This window comes from Abramis brama (genome assembly GCF_963993115.1).
Source record: "Abramis brama genome assembly, chromosome: 1".
NCBI lineage: Eukaryota > Metazoa > Chordata > Actinopteri > Cypriniformes > Leuciscidae > Abramis > Abramis brama.
The window spans coordinates 44211475-44236866 of NC_139963.1; the positions used below are offsets into that span (position 1 = coordinate 44211475).

Here is a 25392-nt window from a genome sequence, read left to right on the forward strand (position 1 = left end):
AAACTTACTGTGTACGTCTCGTCGTCACTTGCCATTGGAAGCTCATTGAAAGCAGCATACGTTTCTGCTGAATCCTGCAGCTTATCTGGCAACCTCGAGTCAGGGGGGAGGGGGAGGTGATACACGGCTCTACAGTATTTTTAAAGTGATTGCAGTACCAGTTTTGGCCACAATCCTACATACGGTACCTTTAAATATTCGTACGAGAACGTGCCTGAAGCTCGTGCACGTTATCGTGCGAGCGGCGGGGGGAATTTGTAGCATAAACAGCGAAAGGTAAAACACAAACAAAAAATACAACAATAATAATGAGCAATCAATACCATTCGGAAAACTTTCAAGGTTCTTTTAAGGAAATTATCCTGTTTTACATTATGCAAATTGCATAAAAGAATGTAGCCTATAACAAATATATGTTTCATTAGAAATGTTTTCGTTTTAATAAATATATGTTTGAGCAATGAGCATGTGAATTATGGCTGCACAAACGCCTCCAAAGGGGCAGACCTCGTAATAAATATTAAAGTACCATTTCAGCCAGTCAGTTTGGTCAACCGAGTCAACGTCACGACACGTAATTAATATTCATAAGTCTACACAGCTGGTTGGTAGATTCGTTTACGGGACAGAGACTGACCGCAGGAGAAGAAGCGAGGACTGAGACATGTGAAAACATTTAGCCTACGTGTTTGCTTCTCAGGTTTTAAAGTAAGTTTTTTTCTGTGTGTGCGTATGAACATGCAATAGCCCTCCCCCAAACCACATGTTTAATATGAAAATGTGTATTACTGGTGTTGTTTACAATTTGATATCCGCTCGTCACGTTGGTTTGAACGGTGTTGAATGAATGCTCGCGTGTGTCTGTTGTTGTTGTTGTTTTTAAACTATGTTTTTCTGCCTTATTTAGCCGTTGTTATGACTTTTGAGTAGTTTAGACGTACATATGGTCGTATTTAGCTAACTAAACAAAACTGTTAAGTATTTCTTCACAAATCCTCCTTCACTAAAGATATCGATAGCATGTGGAAGTAAAGTTACAGTTGCAATTGATTCTACCACTGGTTATTTGGATCAGCAGTTTATCATGAAGTTGTTGTGTGCCTGTTGAAAGTGTGAAGCCGATGGTGTTTGCCCGGTTGTCCTAATCCCTTTATCCCTTTAACACACAAGCTGCCCTGATTCCCACTTAGGTAAAGTTGGTTTTATATTCGCACATTCGCACTTTCACGTCTCAATAACAAGCGCAATAAAGCACATTTTTGCTGAATAAAAGCCGCTACATGATCTTTAGGACAAAGATGGTGAACTACAACACTCTCCACAATCGATCAAAACGAGCAAATATTGTTTTAATGGCATACAAAGTTGCGACTGTTCACTGAACATTCAATGTGTGTGGTAAAGAAGATTAGGGACCGTCTAAAAAGGTCAATTTTTTTGCCATTGTGCGCAAACAGACAACTACATTTTTACAAAGTACAGATGTACAGTACCAGCAAATCTCTCTCACATTATGTGTTCTAATGCTATTGATTGTACTTTAGCAACAATAAAAAAATGCATTATAATGATTGTATTTAGGAAACCTGCCTCACTTTACATAATGTACATACATATTTTTAGAAAAAAATTACATTAATTCACCAAAGGGATTTTTTACTATCCGAAGGTTGTAGCATGTTCCTAGTGACCACACTGACTTACTACAGGTGAAATTTTGACAACACCTCCTTTAATGTACGTACAATAATCAAATATGTTTATAAAAAATTTACTGTAATTCACCTAAAGTATTTTTTACTGTTCCAAAGGCTGTAGTGCTTTCCTAGTGACCAGACTGAGTTACTACACATGAATTTTTGACAATACCTCCTTTACTGTACGTACAATAATCAAATATGTTTATGAAAAAATTACTGTTATTCCCCTAAAGTATTTTTTCCTGTTCCAAAGGCTGTAGTGCTTTCCTAGTGATCAGACTGACTTACTCCAGGTGGAATTTTGACAATTACCTCCTTTACTGTAAGTACAATAAACAAATACATTTAAGAAAAAATTACAGTAATTCCCCTAAAGTATTTTTTCCTGTTCCAAAGGCTGTAGTGTTTTCCTAGTGACCACACTGACGTACTACAGGTGGAATTTTGACAATACCTCCTTTACTGTACGTACAATAAACAAATACGTTTAAGGAAAAATTACAGTAATTCAAGTAAAGTATTTTTTCCCGTTCCAAAGGCTGTAGTGCTTTCCTAGTGACCACACTTACTTACTACAGGTGGAATTTGGAGAATACCTCCTTCACTGTCCGTACAATAAACAAATAAGTTCAAGAAAAAATTACAGTAATTCCCCTAAAGTATTTTTTTCTGTTCCAAAGGCTGTAGTGCTTTCCTAGTGACCACACTGACTTACTACAGGTGGAATTTGGACAATACCTCCTTCACTGTCCGTACAATAAACAAATAAGTTCAAGAAAAAATTACAGTAATTCCCCTAAAGTATTTTTTTCTGTTCCAAAGGCTGTAGTGCTTTCCTAGTGACCACACTGACTTACTACAGGTGGAATTTTGACAATACCTCCTTTACTGTACATACAATAAACAAATAAGTGTAAGAAAAAATTACAGTAATTCCCCTAAAGTATTTTTTCATGTTCCAAAGGCTGTAGTGCTTTCCTAGTGACCACACTGACTTACTCCAGGTGGAATTTGGACAATACCTCCTTTACTGTACATACAATAAACAAATAAGTGTAAGAAAAAATTACAGTAATTCCCCTAAAGTATTTTTTTCTGTTCCAAAGGCTGTAGTGTTTTCCTTGTGACCACACTGACGTACTACAGGTGGAATTTGGACAATACCTCCTTGACTGTACGTACAATAAACAAATACGTTTAAGAAAAAATTACAGTAATTCCCCTAAAGTATTTTTTCCTGTTCCAAAGGCTGTAGTGTTTTCCTTGTGACCACACTGACGTACTACAGGTGGAATTTGGACAATACCTCCTTTACTGTACGTACAATAAACAAATAAGTTCAAGAAAAAATTACAGTAATTCCCCTAAAGTATTTTTTCATGTTCCAAAGGCCGTAGTGCTTTCCTAGTGACCACACTGACTTACTACAGGTGGAATTTTGACAATACCTCCTTTACTGTAAGTACAATAAACTAATACATTTAAGAAAAAATTACAGTAATTCCCCTAAAGTATTTTTTCCTGTTCCAAAGGCTGTAGTGTTTTCCTAGTGACCACACTGACGTACTACAGGTGGAATTTTGACAATACCTCCTTTACTGTACATACAATAAACAAATAAGTTTATGAAAAAATTACAGTAATTCCCCTAAAGTATTTTTTCCTGTTCCAAAGGCTGTAGTGCTTTCCTAGTGACCACAGTGACTTACTACAGGTGGAATTTTGACAATACCTCCTTTACTGTACGTACAATAAACAAATAAGTTCAAGAAAAAATTACAGTAATTCCCCTAAAGTATTTTTTTCTGTTCCAAAGGCTGTAGTGCTTTCCTAGTGACCACACTGACTTACTACAGGTGGAATTTTGACAATACCTCCTTTACTGTACATACAATAAACAAATAAGTGTAAGAAAAAATTACAGTAATTCCCCTAAAGTATTTTTTCATGTTCCAAAGGCTGTAGTGCTTTCCTAGTGACCACACTGACTTACTCCAGGTGGAATTTTGACAATACCTCCTTTACTGTACATACAATAAACAAATAAGTGTAAGAAAAAATTACAGTAATTCCCCTAAAGTATTTTTTTCTGTTCCAAAGGCTGTAGTGCTTTCCTAGTGACCACACTGACTTACTACAGGTGGAATTTTGACAATACCTCCTTTACTGTACATACAATAAACAAATAAGTGTAAGAAAAAATTACAGTAATTCCCCTAAAGTATTTTTTCTGTTCCAAAGGCTGTAGTGTTTTCCTTGTGACCACACTGACGTACTACAGGTGGAATTTGGACAATACCTCCTTGACTGTACGTACAATAAACAAATACGTTTAAGAAAAAATTACAGTAATTCCCCTAAAGTATTTTTTCCTGTTCCAAAGGCTGTAGTGTTTTCCTTGTGACCACACTGACGTACTACAGGTGGAATTTGGACAATACCTCCTTTACTGTACGTACAATAAACAAATAAGTTCAAGAAAAAATTACAGTAATTCCCCTAAAGTATTTTTTCATGTTCCAAAGGCCGTAGTGCTTTCCTAGTGACCACACTGACTTACTACAGGTGGAATTTTGACAATACCTCCTTTACTGTAAGTACAATAAACTAATACATTTAAGAAAAAATTACAGTAATTCCCCTAAAGTATTTTTTCCTGTTCCAAAGGCTGTAGTGTTTTCCTAGTGACCACACTGACGTACTACAGGTGGAATTTTGACAATACCTCCTTTACTGTACGTACAATAAACAAATAAGTTTATGAAAAAATTACAGTAATTCCCCTAAAGTATTTTTTCCTGTTCCAAAGGCTGTAGTGCTTTCCTAGTGACCACAGTGACTTACTACAGGTGGAATTTTGACAATACCTCCTTTACTGTACGTACAATAAACAAATAAGTTCAAGAAAAAATGACAGTAATTCCCCTAAAGTATTTTTTCATGTTCCAAAGGCTGTAGTGTTTTCCTACAGACCAGACTGACTTACTACAGGTGGAATTTTGACAAAAAGTCCCTTACTGTACGTTCAATAAACAAATAAGTTCAAGAAAAAATTACAGTAATTCCCCTAAAGTATTTTTTCCTGTTCCAAAGGCTGTAGTGTTTTCCTTGTGACCACACTGACGTACTACAGGTGGAATTTGGACAATACCTCCTTTACTGTACGTACAATAAACAAATACGTTTAAGAAAAAATTACAGTAATTCCCCTAAAGTATTTTTTCCTGTTCCAAAGGCTGTAGTGCTTTCCTAGTGACCACAGTGACTTACTATAGGTGGAATTTTGACAATACCTCCTTTACTGTACGTACAATAAACAAATAAGTTCAAGAAAAAATTACAGTAATTCCCCTAAAGTATTTTTTCATGTTCCAAAGGCCGTAGTGCTTTCCTAGTGACCACACTGACTTACTACAGGTGGAATTTTGACAATACCTCCTTTACTGTAAGTACAATAAACTAATACATTTAAGAAAAAATTACAGTAATTCCCCTAAAGTATTTTTTCCTGTTCCAAAGGCTGTAGTGTTTTCCTAGTGACCACACTGACGTACTACAGGTGGAATTTTGACAATACCTCCTTTACTGTACGTACAATAAACAAATAAGTTTATGAAAAAATTACAGTAATTCCCCTAAAGTATTTTTTCCTGTTCCAAAGGCTGTAGTGCTTTCCTAGTGACCACAGTGACTTACTACAGGTGGAATTTTGACAATACCTCCTTTACTGTATGTACAATAAACAAATAAGTTCAAGAAAAAATGACAGTAATTCCCCTAAAGTATTTTTTCATGTTCCAAAGGCTGTAGTGTTTTCCTACAGACCAGACTGACTTACTACAGGTGGAATTTTGACAAAAAGTCCCTTACTGTACGTTCAATAAACAAATAAGTTCAAGAAAAAATTACAGTAATTCCCCTAAAGTATTTTTTCCTGTTCCAAAGGCTGTAGTGCTTTCCTAGTGACCACACTGACGTACTACAGGTGGAATTTTGACAATACCTCCTTTACTGTAAGTACAATAAACAAATACATTTAAGAAAAAATTACAGTAATTCCCCTAAAGTATTTTTTCGTGTTCCAAAGGCTGTAGTACTTTCCTACAGACCAGACTGATTACTACAAGTGAAATTTTGACAAAAACTCCCTTACTGTATGTACAATACACAAATATGTTTTTTTTTAAATTACTGTAATTCCCCTAAAGTATTTTTTCATGTTCCAAATGCTGTAGTGCTTTCCTAGTGACCACACTGACGTACTACAGGTTGAATTTTGACAATACCTCCTTTACTGTACGTACAATAAACAAATAAGTTCAAGAAAAAAATACAGTAATTCAAGTAAAGTATTTTTTCCTATTCCAAAGGCTGTAGTGCTTTCCTAGTGACCACACTGACTTACTACAGGTGGAATTTTGACAATACCTCCTTTACTGTATGTACAATAAACAAATAAGTTTAAGAAAAAATTACAGTAATTCCCCTAAAGTATTTTTTCCTGTTCCAAAGGCTGTAGTGCTTTCCTAGTGATCAGACTGACTTACTACAGAATGAATTTTGACATTACCTCTTTTACTGTACGCACAATAAACAAATACATTTAAGAAAAAATTACTGTAATTCCCCTAAAGTATTTTTTCCTGTTCCAAAGGCTGTAGTGCTTTCCTAGTGATCAGACTGACATACTACAGGTGGAATTTTGACAATACCTCTTTTACTGTATGTACAATAAACAAATAAGTTCAAGAAAAAATTACAGTAATTCAAGTAAAGTATTTTTTCCTATTCCAAAGGCTGTAGTGCTTTCCTAGTGACCACACTGACTTACTATAGGTGAAATTTTGACAATACCTCCCTTACTGTACGTTCAGTATACAAATATTAATTAAAAATAAATTACAGTAATTCACCTATAGTGTTTTTTAGATATTCCAAAGGTTGTAGTGCTTTCATAGTGATCAGACTGACTTACTACATGTTAAATACTGCCAATACCTTACTGTATAGTACAAACATATTATTATTAAAAAGTTACTGTAATTTCTCCTTTTTTCATGTTCCAAAGGTTATAGTATGTTCCCAGTGATCGCTCTACTCAATTAACTTTGATAAATGTATTAGGTAAAAGTATGTATTAGAACTGCTGTTCCTTGTACAACACAATTCTTTCATTGATTAAAAATAGCAGATATTTTAGGTTAATAATATTTTCAATGTTATAAATAAGCAACGCCCTTATTGTAATTATTCAAGTTACGTTTTTGTTATGAAGTCCTGAAGAAGTGGATTCTGGAACACACTGCTGCTTCAATGTATATCTAATGAGTGATTATAATCAAGGTATTAATCAATAGTTTTCCTTCTATATATCAAATGAGTTGAATGACTTCTCTAGGCTTATGAGATTTTACTTTGTTATATAAATTATCAGTGTGATTATCGAAAATGTTATTTCATGTATCATTTAAATATAAGTCTGTATTTGATATCTGAGGTGTAACGTAAGGGTCTGGCCCATGCCCGGAATGCAGTAACAGTGCTTGCTCATTTAGCCTGGCTTCCAGAGATGAAATATGGACTTCTTTAACAGGTGTCACTACATCCATCTGCTTTTCTTGGCTACCCTGATAGCAATGGTCTCAGGAGTTATTGAAACCTATAGTTGAGAGACCATTTCTTAGTTAAAATCTTTACTTTACAGTTAGATTTAAAGTATCCTCTCCTTGAGATAAATAACATGTTATATTAATGTTTTGAGAAGACTCTCCTCCTCACCAAATCCAATCTTGAAGAAACTGTGTCTGTGTGTGTTAGTATTCTTGGTTACATGTTAAGGAACAAGTGGAAATATAGCTGCAAGCAGCGATACGGGGCCAAGCCCCTGAAGCAGCAGCAAGAGCAGTAATAGTAAAAACAGCAGAAATTGAAGAAAAAAGAGCTGGTTTAGAAGTATAGGTGAAAATGAACTCATAATGAACAGAAGTTCAGATGAGAATGAACATATAATGAAGAAGATATATATATATATATATATATTAATCCAAAAGGAAGAAAGATTAGTACAACGTTGAATAATAAAGGAATCGACATGACACAACATTACACACATTTTTTTTTAAATCATCCCACGCGGGGCTCGAACCCATTACCTCTGGGTCAGATACCTGTCACTCATATCATTGCGCCACTGGGAAATTGCATATTTGGCAAGATGAAGAAGGACCAGTAGTTCAAGTGAAAAGCAATTCAAAATGAATAATTTTTGTATAAATTCACTGCATGATGTATTTATTGAGTTCGCTCACATATAGACACCATGTCTGGAACACAAGCAACTTTTACACCACTTAAGGCCACAATACCTCTTGCGGTCTGGGAATGAGCCACACAGGATTCAAACCCACAACCGGAATGGTTCAGGGCTCGTGGCGTGTGGTTTAGCAGCTTGCACCACTCAGATGACGCTGTCTTCCCAAGCTGCCGAGGAGAGGCTTAAGTGTAAGAATGAGCACACAAAGGCATGTTAACCAGATTAGTTAAGTTAGCAAGTTAAGTTAGCTTAATGCTAATGTAGTTTATGGTTATCCTGATAGCTGAAGAGCCACATTAGAAAGAATGGCATCAGGTTAGCATGCTAACCAATTAGCATGCTAAGCTAACTACCATAAGGCAACAAATACAGGTAAAATTTGGAGGAATGTATATCAGAAACGATAGCAAAAATAAAAAATCTGTTCAGTCACTTCTGTGTGGCTTGGTCCAAAGATCATCTGAGGCAATTTTTGTAAAAATTGAACAAAATTTGAATGAGGAGTAGCACAAAAAAATTAACACTGTACTTTTCAAAATGGCCACCTCCGTTAATGTGCAGAGTCTTAACGTAAGATATTGATTGTGATCACCATAATGAGTGGAATCAGGTGTACTAAGTTTCATTTTACATCTATTTATATTCACATCTAGTTCAAAGGGTTTGTAAGGCCCGTGAAATTGGCCCAATGGAGGTTTTCCAATAACACAGGGAAGGTATCACGTGTTCTGTCCTCACTCATGCAAAGTATTTGGTTGTTTAAATTTACAATACATATAGTTATATATTCTCTCGTAATTTCATCTGACTCCATAAATGAAAGGGTTTTAATGATATCTGTGGATCATTAATCATTAGTGAATGTTTGACTATTCCTTTTAACCATTAAATGAACAATGTCAAAATCAGTTAGAATAATCACATGTAACAATTTAATATTTCAGATATTAGAGATCAATTCCACAATCAATTCGAATATCTAGTACATGGTTATACATTGGTTACACCAAATAATCTTACCCAGTTTGCACCTGAGATAGAGAGAGAAAAAGGGAAAGAGAGGGAGAGAGAAAGAGAGAGAGAGAAAGAGAGAGAGAGAGAAAGAGACCACCTATTCCATTCGTGTCCAGCAAAGAAGAGACTCGATAGAGCAAGCACACCTTCCTTTATACTGTTTGCTCAGGTGACATGGGGGATGGGGAAGACCACCCTCAAATGGCTTAACCAGTTTTCTCTAAACTTCTATAAACCTTATTACCTTTTATTTTATCTATCTGGATATGAGATATCTGTACCACTCACTTTGAGACCTTTCAAATGACACTAAAAACATAAGTTATTGATCAACATTCGCATCAAACCATCAAACCATGTTCTTGAGTGTGTTCTTTGTTGTTTCTGAGAGGAAGTCAGGCTGTATGGGGGAGGTCGAATGCTAATTAGCCAGCAAGGCCCCTTTGTCTCATAGACTAGGCCGCAACCAATATTTTCAGTCTTACAGCTTCAAAAGCTATAATCCTTTTAATGTTAATTTTTTAACTGGTGGTGGCGCTATAGAGTTGGTCCTAGACTGGAGACTCAAAAATTGGTCCAATTACTATTCATTAGAATCAATACAAGTGTGGAAGGTCACGACATGCCTAAATTCAGGGTCCGAATGTCAGCCACATAATTGATGGAGATATGCTTCAGTCTATCTATGTGTAGAAAATGTGTGGTTATTTATTAGCCAATCAGAATCATTCAACCTGAAGCAATGACAAAGCTTAGACCTTGGTGAAGGGTATAATTGCTGTGATTTTTGTAAATGTAAGGGGAAGCGGCCTACTTTTGATCACTGGTTCTGATTCTTGACTTCTGCCTGATGAAACTGCAAACATTCTTCAGTAAAATTTCCTTTAATTTATTATAATTCTGACTCTTGTCTTAAATTGAGTGCACTTCTAACTCCTGGTCTTAATAAATTATATCTGGTCCTTGCGTCTTTAACTATAAGTCCCAAAATACAGATATACAGTGGTAATCCATATTGCAATAAGGACAATAAAGCAGAAGTTTCAACAGATATTCTTTAATGATGTTCCACTGTTTAAGGTGCACAGTGAACACAACCATTGGGCATCTTTTTCAGGTAGCTTGTCTGGTGATAGTCCAATGCAGCATACATTGGGTACCATCTTTGGCACTGTTCACGTTGGTAAACATGACAAGGATTAATTATGTAACAAACCACTAACAGTTATAGTTATGTGTGTTAACCAATTACATAATGCAATGAATAAATATTGAATAAAATGTTCAATTGCTTAAATATTTTTGTTTACCCAAAGTAGTCCTGACTGGAAACATTTGAAAAAATTGTATTCAAACACACACATTTGTTTTACTTAAACTTTTACGTCACTTCACTAAAAGAAAATATAGTAAAGTAAAAAGTACTTGACAAAACAATCAGTTAAAGGGTTTATGATAATATAAGAACAACTTAAACCAAGAGAGGATCAACAACAGCAAGATTTTAAAGAAGTGATATTGAAATTTTACTCTAACCACAAGGAATTAATTACAACTTTTATGTATAATCTCAGTGGAACAATTAGAAAGATAATAGAAATAAAATTGCACTGTACAGTATCTTGAATGCCTCCATGATCTTGATGTTCGTTATCTGTCAGATTTGCTGCACCAATGCATACAGGTTCAGTCACTACTGTTAATAATAATGTAGCCCCTATTAATGTACTACAACCTTAAACAAACAAAACCCCTTTTAGTGAATTACAGTTATTATATATATTATTATGTAAAACAGTATTATTAGGTATTGTCAAAATTTTACCTGGAGTAAGTCAGTGTGGTCACTAGGAAAGCACTACAATCTTTGGAATATATATATATATAAAACACACTATAGGTGAATTACAGTTTATTACATAAGCATATGTAATAAACACATGTAATAATGTTTATTACATAAAAATATTTGATAATTGTACAGTAAAGGAGGTATTGTCAAAATTTCACCTGTAGTAAGTCGGTGTGGTCACTAGGGAAGCACTACAGCTTTTGGAACATGAAAAAATACTTTAGGGGAATTACTGTAATTTTTTCTTAAACTTATTTGTTTATTGAACGTACAGTAAGGGACTTTTTGTCAAAATTCCACCTATAGTAAGTCAGCGTGGTCTGTAGGAAAGCACTACAGCCTTTGGAACAGGAAAAAATACTTTAGGGGAATTACTGTAATTTTTTCTTAAATGTATTTGTTTATTGTGCGTACAGTAAAAGAGGTATTGTCAAAATTCAACCTGGAGTAAGTCAGTCTGATCACTAGGAAAGCACTACAGCCTTTGGAACAGGAAAAAATACTTTAGGGGAATTACTGTAATTTTTTCTTACACTTATTTGTTTATTGTACGTACAGTAAAGGAGGTATTGTCAAAATTCCACCTGGAGTAAGTCAGTCTGATCACTAGGAAAGCACTACAGCCTTTGAAACAGGAAAAAATAGTTTAGGGTAATTACAGTAATTTTTTTGGAAATGTATTAGTTTTTTGTACGTACAGTAAGGGAGTTATTGTCCAAATTCCACCTGGAGTAAGTCAGTCAGGTCACTAGGAAAGCACTACAGCCTTTGGAACAGGAAAAAATAGTTTAGAGGAATTACAGTAATTTTTTTGGAAACGTATTAGTTTTTTGTACGTACAGTAAGGGAGTTATTGTCCAAATTCCACCTGGAGTAAGTCAGTCTGATCACTAGGAAAGCACTACAGCCTTTGAAACAGGAAAAAATACTTTACTTGAATTACTGTAATTTTTTCTTAAATGTATTTGTTTATTGTGCGTACAGTAAAAGAGGTATTGTCAAAATTCATTCTGTAGTAAGTCAGTCTGATCACTAGGAAAGCACTACAGCCTTTGAAACAGGAAAAAATAGTTTAGGGTAATTACAGTAATTTTTTTGGAAACGTATTAGTTTTTTGTACGTACAGTAAAGGAGGTATTGTCAAAATTCCACCTGGAGTAAGTCAGTCTGATCACTAGGAAAGCACTACAGCCTTTGAAACAGGAAAAAATAGTTTAGGGTAATTACAGTAATTTTTTTGGAAACGTATTAGTTTTTTGTACGTACAGTAAAGGAGGTATTGTCAAAATTCCACCTGGAGTAAGTCAGTCTGATCACTAGGAAAGCACTACAGCCTTTGAAACATTAAAAAATAGTTTAGAGGAATTACAGTAATTTTTTTGGAAACGTATTAGTTTTTTGTACGTACAGTAAGGGAGTTATTGTCCAAATTCCACCTGGAGTAAGTCAGTGTGGTCACTGGGAAAGCACTACAGCCTTTGAAACAGGAAAAAATAGTTTAGGGTAATTACAGTAATTTTTTTGGAAACGTATTAGTTTTTTGTACGTACAGTAAGGGAGTTATTGTCCAAATTCCACCTGGAGTAAGTCAGTGTGGTCACTGGGAAAGCACTACAGCCTTTGAAACAGGAAAAAATAGTTTAGGGTAATTACAGTAATTTTTTTGGAAACGTATTAGTTTTTTGTACGTACAGTAAGGGAGTTATTGTCCAATTTCCACCTGGAGTAAGTCAGTGTGATCACTAGGAAAGCACTACAGCCTTTGAAACATTAAAAAATAGTTTAGAGGAATTACAGTAATTTTTTTGGAAACGTATTAGTTTTTTGTACGTACAGTAAGGGAGTTATTGTCCAAATTCCACCTGGAGTAAGTCAGTGGGGTCACTGGGAAAGCACTACAGCCTTTGAAACAGGAAAAAATAGTTTAGGGTAATTACAGTAATTTTTTTGGAAATGTATTAGTTTTTTGTACGTACAGTAAGGGAGTTATTGTCCAAATTCCACCTGGAGTAAGTCAGTCAGGTCACTAGGAAAGCACTACAGCCTTTGGAACAGGAAAAAATAGTTTAGAGGAATTACAGTAATTTTTTTGGAAACGTATTAGTTTTTTGTACGTACAGTAAGGGAGTTATTGTCCAAATTCCACCTGGAGTAAGTCAGTGTGGTCACTAGGAAAGCACTACAGCCTTTGAAACAGGAAAAAATAGTTTAGGGTAATTACAGTAATTTTTTTGGAAATGTATTAGTTTTTTGTACGTACAGTAAGGGAGTTATTGTCCAAATTCCACCTGGAGTAAGTCAGTGTGGTCACTGGGAAAGCACTACAGCCTTTGAAACAGGAAAAAATAGTTTAGGGTAATTACAGTAATTTTTTTGGAAACGTATTAGTTTTTTGTACGTACAGTAAGGGAGTTATTGTCCAAATTCCACCTGGAGTAAGTCAGTGTGATCACTAGGAAAGCACTACAGCCTTTGAAACATTAAAAAATAGTTTAGAGGAATTACAGTAATTTTTTTGGAAACGTATTAGTTTTTTGTACGTACAGTAAGGGAGTTATTGTCCAAATTCCACCTGGAGTAAGTCAGTGTGGTCACTGGGAAAGCACTACAGCCTTTGAAACAGGAAAAAATAGTTTAGGGTAATTACAGTAATTTTTTTGGCTACGTATTAGTTTTTTGTACGTACAGTAAGGGAGTTATTGTCCAAATTCCACCTGGAGTAAGTCAGTGTGATCACTAGGAAAGCACTACAGCCTTTGAAACATTAAAAAATAGTTTAGAGGAATTACGATAATTTTTTTGGAAACGTATTAGTTTTTTGTACGTACAGTAAGGGAGTTATTGTCCAAATTCCACCTGGAGTAAGTCAGTGGGGTCACTGGGAAAGCACTACAGCCTTTGAGACAGGAAAAAATAGTTTAGGGTAATTACAGTAATTTTTTTGGAAATGTATTAGTTTTTTGTACGTACAGTAAGGGAGTTATTGTCCAAATTCCACCTGGAGTAAGTCAGTCAGGTCACTGGGAAATCACTACAGCCTTTGGAACAGGAAAAAATAGTTTAGAGGAATTACAGTAATTTTTTTGGAAACGTATTAGTTTTTTGTACGTACAGTAAGGGAGTTATTGTCCAAATTCCACCTGGAGTAAGTCAGTGTGGTCACTAGGAAAGCACTACAGCCTTTGAAACAGGAAAAAATAGTTTAGGGTAATTACAGTAATTTTTTTGGAAATGTATTAGTTTTTTGTACGTACAGTAAGGGAGTTATTGTCCAAATTCCACCTGGAGTAAGTCAGTCTGATCACTAGGAAAGCACTACAGCCTTTGAAACAGGAAAAAATACTTTACTTGAATTACTGTAATTTTTTCTTAAATGTATTTGTTTATTGTGCGTACAGTAAAAGAGGTATTGTCAAAATTCATTCTGTAGTAAGTCAGTCTGATCACTAGGAAAGCACTACAGCCTTTGAAACAGGAAAAAATAGTTTAGGGTAATTACAGTAATTTTTTTGGAAACGTATTAGTTTTTTGTACGTACAGTAAAGGAGGTATTGTCAAAATTCCACCTGGAGTAAGTCAGTCTGATCACTAGGAAAGCACTACAGCCTTTGAAACAGGAAAAAATAGTTTAGGGTAATTACAGTAATTTTTTTGGAAACGTATTAGTTTTTTGTACGTACAGTAAAGGAGGTATTGTCAAAATTCCACCTGGAGTAAGTCAGTCTGATCACTAGGAAAGCACTACAGCCTTTGAAACATTAAAAAATAGTTTAGAGGAATTACAGTAATTTTTTTGGAAACGTATTAGTTTTTTGTACGTACAGTAAGGGAGTTATTGTCCAAATTCCACCTGGAGTAAGTCAGTGTGGTCACTGGGAAAGCACTACAGCCTTTGAAACAGGAAAAAATAGTTTAGGGTAATTACAGTAATTTTTTTGGAAACGTATTAGTTTTTTGTACGTACAGTAAGGGAGTTATTGTCCAAATTCCACCTGGAGTAAGTCAGTGTGGTCACTGGGAAAGCACTACAGCCTTTGAAACAGGAAAAAATAGTTTAGGGTAATTACAGTAATTTTTTTGGAAACGTATTAGTTTTTTGTACGTACAGTAAGGGAGTTATTGTCCAATTTCCACCTGGAGTAAGTCAGTGTGATCACTAGGAAAGCACTACAGCCTTTGAAACATTAAAAAATAGTTTAGAGGAATTACAGTAATTTTTTTGGAAACGTATTAGTTTTTTGTACGTACAGTAAGGGAGTTATTGTCCAAATTCCACCTGGAGTAAGTCAGTGGGGTCACTGGGAAAGCACTACAGCCTTTGAAACAGGAAGAAATAGTTTAGGGTAATTACAGTAATTTTTTTGGAAATGTATTAGTTTTTTGTACGTACAGTAAGGGAGTTATTGTCCAAATTCCACCTGGAGTAAGTCAGTCAGGTCACTAGGAAAGCACTACAGCCTTTGGAACAGGAAAAAATAGTTTAGAGGAATTACAGTAATTTTTTTGGAAACGTATTAGTTTTTTGTACGTACAGTAAGGGAGTTATTGTCCAAATTCCACCTGGAGTAAGTCAGTGTGGTCACTAGGAAAGCACTACAGCCTTTGAAACAGGAAAAAATAGTTTAGGGTAATTACAGTAATTTTTTTGGAAATGTATTAGTTTTTTGTACGTACAGTAAGGGAGTTATTGTCCAAATTCCACCTGGAGTAAGTCAGTCAGGTCACTGGGAAATCACTACAGCCTTTGGAACAGGAAAAAATAGTTTAGAGGAATTACAGTAATTTTTTTGGAAACGTATTAGTTTTTTGTACGTACAGTAAGGGAGTTATTGTCCAAATTCCACCTGGAGTAAGTCAGTGTGGTCACTAGGAAAGCACTACAGCCTTTGAAACAGGAAAAAATAGTTTAGGGTAATTACAGTAATTTTTTTGGAAATGTATTAGTTTTTTGTACGTACAGTAAGGGAGTTATTGTCCAAATTCCACCTGGAGTAAGTCAGTGTGGTCACTGGGAAAGCACTACAGCCTTTGAAACAGGAAAAAATAGTTTAGGGGAATTACAGTAATTTTTTTGGAAACGTATTAGTTTTTTGTACGTACAGTAAGGGAGTTATTGTCCAAATTCCACCTGGAGTAAGTCAGTGTGGTCACTGGGAAAGCACTACAGCCTTTGAAACAGGAAAAAATAGTTTAGGGTAATTACAGTAATTTTTTTGGCTACGTATTAGTTTTTTGTACGTACAGTAAGGGAGTTATTGTCCAATTTCCACCTGGAGTAAGTCAGTGTGATCACTAGGAAAGCACTACAGCCTTTGAAACATTAAAAAATAGTTTAGAGGAATTACAGTAATTTTTTTGGAAACGTATTAGTTTTTTGTACGTACAGTAAGGGAGTTATTGTCCAAATTCCACCTGGAGTAAGTCAGTGTGGTCACTGGGAAAGCACTACAGCCTTTGAAACAGGAAAAAATAGTTTAGGGTAATTACAGTAATTTTTTTGGAAACGTATTAGTTTTTTGTACGTACAGTAAGGGAGTTATTGTCCAATTTCCACCTGGAGTAAGTCAGTGTGATCACTAGGAAAGCACTACAGCCTTTGAAACATTAAAAAATAGTTTAGAGGAATTACAGTAATTTTTTTGGAAACGTATTAGTTTTTTGTACGTACAGTAAGGGAGTTATTGTCCAAATTCCACCTGGAGTAAGTCAGTGGGGTCACTGGGAAAGCACTACAGCCTTTGAAACAGGAAAAAATAGTTTAGGGTAATTACAGTAATTTTTTTGGAAATGTATTAGTTTTTTGTACGTACAGTAAGGGAGTTATTGTCCAAATTCCACCTGGAGTAAGTCAGTGTGGTCACTGGGAAAGCACTACAGCCTTTGAAACAGGAAAAAATTGTTTAGGGTACTTACAGTAATTTTTTTGGAAACGTATTAGTTTTTTGTACGTACAGTTGTAAGACCCAGGAACAGATATAATGAAAGAAGACCAGGAGTCGTTCAATCAAATAAGTAAAATTTTACTGAAGAATAGTTTGCAGTTAAATTGGTAGAGCCAGCGTCAAAGTCACGAGAAGGCCGCAAGCCAACTCTACCTTACAAACAAATCTCACACAATTATACCTTTTTCAAGGTCATGCATTACATAATCGTTTACTTCTGATTGGCTAAGAGAACATAAAGTCTAAACAATAATACATTTTTGATAGATAAGTGGGTATATCGCCATTAATCAGAATATTTGTCGTCCATTTCCGAGATTTAAGTCCGTGGTGACCTTCTTCCAGGGTCCAAGAATGTTGTATATCACAAAGTTCTGAACCTGCAAAGAATAAAAAATGCGCGCACACACACACACACACACACACACACACACACACACCTGCTCTTTGAGGCTGAAGAAGGCCTGAGCTCATTATCAGAAGAGCAATCCGCCTAAACAGGCTGATAAAACATTTCACTCCAGGAAAGCAGGAACAATAATATGCCTTTACTCCACTCCCTAGAAATACACATGAGATGTTCACTTGATGAAAATAAGGTGAAATTATGTATAAATTGACCCTCAAACTTATACAAGTCAACTAAGACAGATATATAGATGAAGATATGCGGATATTGTTGTGAAATATGCAATTATTCTATTGTAATCATGGCTTGTTGTATATGAAGTATTTATGGGTCATAGTAAACCACAATTGTAACTAATAAAAAAGTGGTTTTATAATGAAAGTTACCATAAGTAGTTGTTAAACAATTTATTAAGAAAGTGTTTACTGCACTGTAAAAAAAGAAAAGTTGACTTAACTTAAAATTATAAGGCAACTTACTGCAGATTTTTTGAGTTGACTCAACTAAAACATCTCTATAGTTGAGTTGACTCGATTATAACATCTCCAGTTGAGTAAACTCTATTAGTTGAGTCAACTCAAAAAATCTGTGCAGCAAGTTGCCTTAGAATTTTAAGTTTAGTCAACTTTTCTTTTACAGTGTGTAAAACACTTGTATTAATAATCATTGTAACCATATATTGAGAAAATAGTTTATTAAGAAAAACACCTGAACTTGTTTTATAAAGATTTTATTATGAAGCTGGTTTATTAAGGAAAACACTGTAACTTGTTTTATAAATATTTTTATTATGAAAATGTTTTTTTAAAGAAAAGCATACCACACTGAAGGTTGTAAGCATTTATTAAGCAGATGATGGTGGCAGAGTAGAGAGGAATTGAAAATGTATTAGAAAGAGCTTTGCAAAAGACAGGAGAAAAATGCCATCATTATCATCTATGTGTTGCAGACGAGATACAGAAGATACAGCCATGATGGAAAGGTCCAGAAAAAGAGGACAAAGAGACGAAGAGTTTTATATGTGAAAGTCTTAAGGGGTCTTCCAGAAATAATGACAGTTCAAGAATTTGTGTTTGACCAATGGGCTGTAATACACTGAATGTATGCAGATGGAGTTTCCAGGAGTCCCAAGACAATCCCAAGACAATTATCATCAAAAGGCCCCTTGCATGTGAACACAACCCAAGGGCACACACTGGAATGCACCTAAAAGAAAATAAATACAGAAATGATTAGGATACTACTTGATTGTTACATTTTTAATTAGAATAAAGTAATCATTCAAAAGGATATATATAATTTAATTGAAGAAACAGGGGATTCTGACCCCAACCTTTCAGTACGTACAGTAAGGGAGATATTGTCAAAATTTCACCTGTAGCAAGTCAGTGTGGGATAGTGTAAGTCAATAAGAAAGCACTACAGGCTTTGGAACAGGAAAAATACTTTTGGGGAATTACTGTAATTTTTTTAAAATTAATATTTGTATACTGAACGTACAGTAAGGGAGATACTGTGAAAATTCCACCTGTATTAAGTCAGTCTGGTCAGTAGGAACATACTATAACCTTTGGAACATGAAAAAATCTCTTTCGTGAATAATTGTAACTTTTACATAAAACATTTTTGCGTACTGTATGTACAATAGCCTACACAAAAGTACACTAAAGCAGTCTAGGTGAATACACAGCAAATATCAAACCTGAAACATTTTTTTTTTTTTTAACTTGACTATGTTCACACTTGATCTTACATGATCAAGTCTGCAACTTGGGTATTGCTTTTTATATTTGCTTCGTATATTTGTGGTGTTCTGCGTTTAATATCTTGTGAGCTGAATATTGTTACTTCACAAATAACATTGTTTTAATATTTAAATCTTCTTCTTAAAATGAGCTTTCCTTCGGGTTTGCACTTTGCAGATGGTCCCTTCTTAGCAGCCTGCGCATAGAGATCAATGTATTTTGTCCAGTGAGAAGGAAAGATCGTTTTGAGGAAAATTATGTTGTAGCTTATGATGTTTAATCTGTAGTTATATGTGATAGGTGTTTTGTGTAGCAACGACGTTTAGTTTACGAGTTATTGAACGCGGAAGTCCGCGAATGTGCGAATATGCGAATATAAAACCAACTTTACCTAAGTCTGATTCCCTTTCAAAGTCAGACGGATGACGCCACATATTTCACACATGATCTGTTTCACCACAGCACAATGGCAACATGACAATAATGTGCTATTAGTCTGAGAACGTATTTCTCATAAAATCACTTCATATTAGTTTCACATTCAACAAAACCCACTTCTAAGCCAGCAAATACATATGTCTGGCAACTAGGTCACTATGGTTTTAAACCCATAACTAGAATGAAATAAACATTATCTACTGATAACCAATTACCCCCCACATCTGGGGCATTTTTCTCACCTTCTGTGACATTTTTTTATTGTGCATTTGCTAAATAAACTTTGATAATGTGGTTCTATAAATTTAAAGTAAATCTTTATTCAACGAGAATATTGTTCACCAACTTAAAAAAAATGTGATCTTGGGTCTTTATATAATATTTTGAGCCTTATTTTTACACTTTGGTCATGATTTTAGGCAAGTTTTTTGAGATGTTGCAGACAGGAGAGGTTGACTATATACGTGTTGCTGGTAGTTTTCTATAACATGATTGTTTCTGGTCTTTTATTGTAGCTCAACTTCAACTTCTTTCTCAATTGCAGTTTCAGACTAAATGTGCATTGCTTCAGATATTTGCTATAGCAGTAAACCGGATCTCGTGTGCCCGAAGGTCAGTTATTGATTGACTGATCAATTGATTGACTCTCTTTCCATCCTATCAGAATGGAGAATATGGAGAACTCGTCTAAAGAAGATTACAAGATTCAGTCGTTTGATTTGGAGAATCAGAAACTCCTCAAAACGGCTTTGAAAGGTCATTATGTTTGATCTGGCTCGGTTTTGCATGACCTGTTTTATGGTTTGGCTCAAATGTTGTTGAATAAAAGGCCTTTTTCACTTGTCAGACCCAGGTTCAGTTGAGCTGGAGAAAGTGTCCAGTGTAATAGTGGATCAGTCTCTGAAGGACCAGATCTTCAGCAGGGAGGCGGGACGCATGTGTTACACCATTGTGCAGGTAAACAAATGCAATGCACCACATGTAAACTTTAATAATATATATAACAGTATGATTATCAGTTTGCATGTTGCATTGTCTTCAAGTAAACCTTTAGCTTGTAGTTTGTTAGGACTGACTTGTAAGCAGTTGACTCGCTCGATTCAGGCCGAGGCCAAACAGAGCAACGGGAGCGTGTTTCGGCGTAACCTGTTGAACCGCCTGCAGCAGGAGTTTAAAGCCCGGGAAGAGACGCGGAAGAGATCCACCCAGGAGTGGGTTTGCCTCGTGTCCTTCATCTGCAACATCTTCGACTACCTCAAGGTGAACAGTTGCCTTCCGTTTTAATGCTGAAATTCACAGAGTAAGAATTAGGAAGGTAACTCTTATTTAAAGAAATGCATGTATAAGTTCATATGAATATGTTTTTACTTTATTCTGTGGACTGCAGGTGAACAACATGCCCATGATGGCCCTGGTTCCTCCCGTCTATGACTGTTTGTTCAGACTGGCTCAATCTGACGCCCTGAAGAATGAGGAGGAGGTGAATCTTGAATATTATTACTGGGGTTTGACTGAAATGGATCAGCTCAATAAGTGAATAGTGATGTACTCGCCAACCAAGATATTCGAATGAAATTGCAAAAAAAAAAAAGTTTTAAAATAGTTTTGGAGAGTCATAATCATCAATAGTGACGCTTAATTTGCTCTTCTCCGATGACCGTTTCAGTGTCTATTTCATGAACACAACGTGGATAAGCTGCGACAGATGAACAGGTCAGCAGTGTCGACACACTTTACCGTGGCAAACAAATAATGCCAACGCAACCGTTTGTAAAATTTGTTCAGCTCAAATAGTCAAACCAAAATTCATTCAGACTCCTTCAACATTTCTCACATTATCACAGTTTATTCGCTATAGTTTAGAAAATGGTATTAAAATATGACAAGAACTCAGAGTTATCAAATCTGTTGATATTTCACTGGTTTTGTCCATCCTTCTTTTAGACTCTCACAGATGAATTATGTTGAATATCTGCCAGCTGTTAAATTTAACTACACACTTAGATAATACCAATTTAGCTCAACAAACTATCAAGCAATGCTTCATTGTGTTCAGTCTGTGCTGTAAAAAGGTTGCGTTAGCAATTAAAGAAAAAACACTTCAGCTAAACATGGTCAGGTCAAAGTGTCTGAATAATATTTGGTCATAAATTTTACTGGTAGTCACTGTATGAATAATTTTTGGGTATAATATGTCACAGTTTACTTTATTTTGCTCTCCTCACTTACATAAATGAACTATAGTGTCCTGCACCCACTAGTACAAAAATATCAAAAATTATCTGGTGTCTGAATAATGTTTGGTTTGACTGTATCAAGAGGTGGCTAGTGGCTGAAAAACGTTATCATTTACATGTAATCATTTAGCAGACGCTTTTATCCAAAGCGACATATCACTTGTAATATGTATATTATGAACATCATAGTTCAGTTACCTAAATGACCTAAATTCAATTATCAAAACTAAATAATGTTTTTTTTTTGTTTTGTTTTTTCAGTTTTCACTATTCACAAATTAAATGTAACTACTGGTATTAGTTTTGTAAACAATTTATTTTGTGTAAGAATTTGTATGAATTTAAGCATATGCCATTAGATCAAAACATTTGTTTTTTAAGGCACACAAATTCAGTAAATTGTTTCTACTGTTGTGCTTGGCTCATATATTATTATATTATTTGATCAGTTTTACTGTAGTTTTACTACACACCGTGTAACAATATATCGTAATACAAAAATATGTATCGTGGATAGTGACAATATGTATTGTGTATAGTTCACCCAAAATAAAAATTACCGTGGGACTTTTGGTGTCGGTACTACATTAAACTACTATATATGATGTTGAATATAATGTATAATAATGCAATAGGGTAATATTTGTGGGTCCTGATAATGCCAAATGTCTGATGTTACCAGTAAAAATGTCCTACATTACTAACCAGTGCAACTTTATTTCTGTCATACGTCTACAGAAGTTCTTATTTTAAATATATCTGGTCAGTGACAGAGTGACCACATATTCGTCTAAAATAATTCTGTATTTTCAGCTTCAGAATCATGAATATTTTTATTCTGGTGTCAGTATTTTCCTGTGCATTGAGTTACCAGCACCAAGTCCAAGCCTATTCATTTCTGCCCTCAATGTAATACCAAATTTTCCATTTTAATCAACAATACATTTTTTGTTAACCTTTCGCCACATGTCTTGGAGTATCGCTATAATATCGTTTTGTGAGTTCAGTATCATCATATGTATTGAATCGTGACATGAGGGTATTGTTACACCCCTATTATTTAAGTGTTCAGATACCAGAAATATTTATCAGCTCTCCATCATTCATCTGTTGGTTTTAGCAATATTTGATCTTACTTTGATCTCTCTCTCTCTCTCTCTCTCTCTCTCTCTCTCTCTCTCTCTCTCTCTCTCTCTCTCTCTCTCTCAGGTGGACTGTCTGGTGTTGCAGCTGCATCGTATTGGAGATCAGCTGGAGAAGATGAACGCACCGCTGATGGATGAGCTGTTCAATCTGCTGAGGGACGGGTTTCTCCTGCAGGAGGACCTGAGCTCCATGGGTCGCCTGCTCCTGCTGGAGATCCTGGAGTTTCGCGCGGGAGGCTGGACTCTCAGCGACACGGCACAGAAATACTACTACAGCGAAGTCACGGACTGACGCCTCCACCAGTCAGGACAGAGAAACACAAGAAGAAATAGCAGGAGTGGAGGTTTTATTTTTATAATGACCTTGGATGAAGGCTGGGGGATTCAGAAGGTTTGAGGATTGAAGACTGGTCTAAGTTAGAAGCAGTTGTGGGTTTCGGTGGTGTTTTCACTTGGTTAGGGGAGTTTTGGTCTTTTGATGACCATTTTTAAAGTCAACGTGAATTCAAATTGATCTTATTTACTTTCTTAATACACATTCCTCCTTGAGTTAGTAATCCACATTATTACATTTTTACACACATTTTTGTTTAGTTGAATATCCTGCTTTTCTTGTAAATATCAAATTACTGAAATAAGATCTGATTTTTGTTTCACGTTAAAGGGATACTCCACCGTTTTTTCATATTAAACTATGTTATTCCCTTAACTAAGACGAGCTGATACATACCTCTCTCGTCTCAGTGCGTGCACTAAATCGCTCTGTCTTGCGGCGAAACTTTGTTAGCCCAGTTCATTCAATATGTGCCAAGCAGAGAAGCTACCAGACACCTTGACGTTTTCCCTATTTAAATACAGTTACTCGCGTAGTGTAACTCGACCTAGGACGGTGACACAAAACAAAACATTGCGCTTTTCTAAGCGTGTAAAATGGATAACTATATTGTATGGCGGAATACCATAGCAAGTGCTTATGAGCACTTCGACTTGGCGGAGTAATATCTTCACTCGTGAAAAATCCTCTCACCGGCCCCCGCTCCCTCTAGTGAAGATATTACTGCGCCGAAGTCGAAGTGCTCACAAGCACTTGCTATGGTATTCCGCCATACAATATAGTTATCCATTTTACACGCTTAGAAAAGCGCAATGTTTTGTTTTGTGTCACCGTCCTAGGTCGAGTTACACTACGCGAGTAACTGTATTTAAATAGGGAAAACGTGGAGGTGTTTGGTAGCTTCTCTGCTTGGCCCATATTAAATGAACTGGGCTAAGCTAAGTGCTAACAAAGTTTTGCCGCAAGACAGAGCGATTTAGTGCACGCACTGAGACGAGAGAGGTATGTATCAACTCGTCTTAGTTAAGGGAATAACATAGTTTAATATGAAAAAACGGTGGAGTATCCCTTTAACTTTAAATCCTGATATGAAGGAGCCAGACAACACGACCTGTCTCCAAAATGTAGTACATGTGTTAATGTTACAGAGATATGTTAATGTCCCAGCATTCCCTAGGGCAAACTATTAACGTGCAGCAATGCAGTTTGTTCATGGTTAAGCAACACTCCTCCAACTCGTTTTTTTTTTCTTTTTTTTTTCCTTTTCTTTTTTTTTTTTTTTTTTTTTTTTACAAATATGGCTCCTTTAGTGATCATCAGTCACAGATCTTCAAACATTTGTTTGATTACTGAGTTTGAAAGTGAATGGAGTTCAGCATTACAGTCATGATTTATTAATATTTTTGTGTGTGTGTGTCAAAGAAAACACAAAGGGCTATAATCATAACATTAGAGGTGACATTTTTCTTCATTGTAGATGGTTTTAACAGCAATATATTTAATTTTAGTTGTTTGTTTTTTAATTTTCTAACCAATTGTTACTAAATAATTGTATTCATCTCAAGGAAAAGCTATTTTATTGTATAGTGCAGGATTACTTTAAATTAACTATATATTTATGTTTTGAAATAGATCTTAATTTAAATCAGTGAAAAAACATTTATAATACACCAAAAACAGTTTACAAGAGCACAACATTTAAATAAAAATGTTTCCTTTAGGGATAATATTTTCATACTATGAAAAAAAGAATGGATGTATATCTGACAAAACTAAAGCGGGCGCTGGATGAAGGAATAAAGTGTTGCAGTATGTTTCATTAATTTGTACAGTTACAATATTTTTTCCCTATTTTGCATCATTTCTATATGAAGAAGATCCAGTGGATTGAAATGTTAACATGAAGTCAGGTGATATGCCAAAATATTCTATTTGAAAGTATAAAATTAAGCTCCTGTTCAGCTTTTATATATATATATATATATATATATATTATAATTTTTTTTGTACAATTTTACAAAAAAGTGTATGAGATATTTTATTCATATTTTAATAACACTAATAAATGTAAAATTGCTAAAATAATGGCAATAATAATTTGCGAAATCACCACCAGATGGCATAAATGGACAGATCCATTGCTCACAAAAAAAAGAAATTGTAAAATAACTGACAAACAAGAACCATAAAATTAAAGATATCCTAATTTAAGTGCAAAAACCTTTACAGATTTTTTCATTAAACATTTAACAGAAAAACGTAT

At 35.1% G+C, this 25392-nt stretch overlaps 1 protein-coding gene across 6 annotated transcripts; it reads left to right on the plus strand.

Annotated features, from left to right (window-relative positions):
- The first annotated feature begins 610 nt into the window (after positions 1 to 610).
- On the plus strand, positions 611 to 24948 carry mif4gdb (MIF4G domain containing b). Of its 6 annotated transcripts, none has more exons than XR_014606933.1 (7): positions 611 to 708; positions 20078 to 20169; positions 20261 to 20370; positions 20518 to 20673; positions 20801 to 20893; positions 22860 to 23890; positions 24096 to 24948. XR_014606933.1 is itself a non-coding variant. In XM_084118401.1 (5 exons), exons 1-5 carry the CDS (start codon positions 20079 to 20081, stop codon positions 23085 to 23087), a joined length of 696 nt encoding a protein of 231 aa, XP_083974527.1. In that variant the 5' UTR covers positions 20016 to 20078; the 3' UTR covers positions 23088 to 23473. The 6 variants fall into 6 exon arrangements, 2 of the variants coding, with proteins under 2 accessions (XP_083974527.1, XP_083974528.1); XR_014606934.1 differs by having other exon boundaries at positions 22860 to 23452; positions 24110 to 24948; XR_014606935.1 differs by having other exon boundaries at positions 617 to 708; positions 20500 to 20673; positions 22860 to 23452; positions 24110 to 24948.
- Positions 24949 to 25392: the final 444 nt, after the last annotated feature.

Coding starts and splice junctions, on each gene's coding strand:
- mif4gdb (XM_084118401.1), top strand. CDS start 20,079: ATGGAGAATATGGAGAACTCGTCTAAAGAAGATTACAAGATTCAGTCG. Junction 20,170..20,260: donor CCTCAAAACGGCTTTGAAAG/GTCATTATGTTT, acceptor TTCACTTGTCAG/ACCCAGGTTCAGTTGAGCTG. Junction 20,674..20,800: donor ACATCTTCGACTACCTCAAG/GTGAACAGTTGC, acceptor TGTGGACTGCAG/GTGAACAACATGCCCATGAT.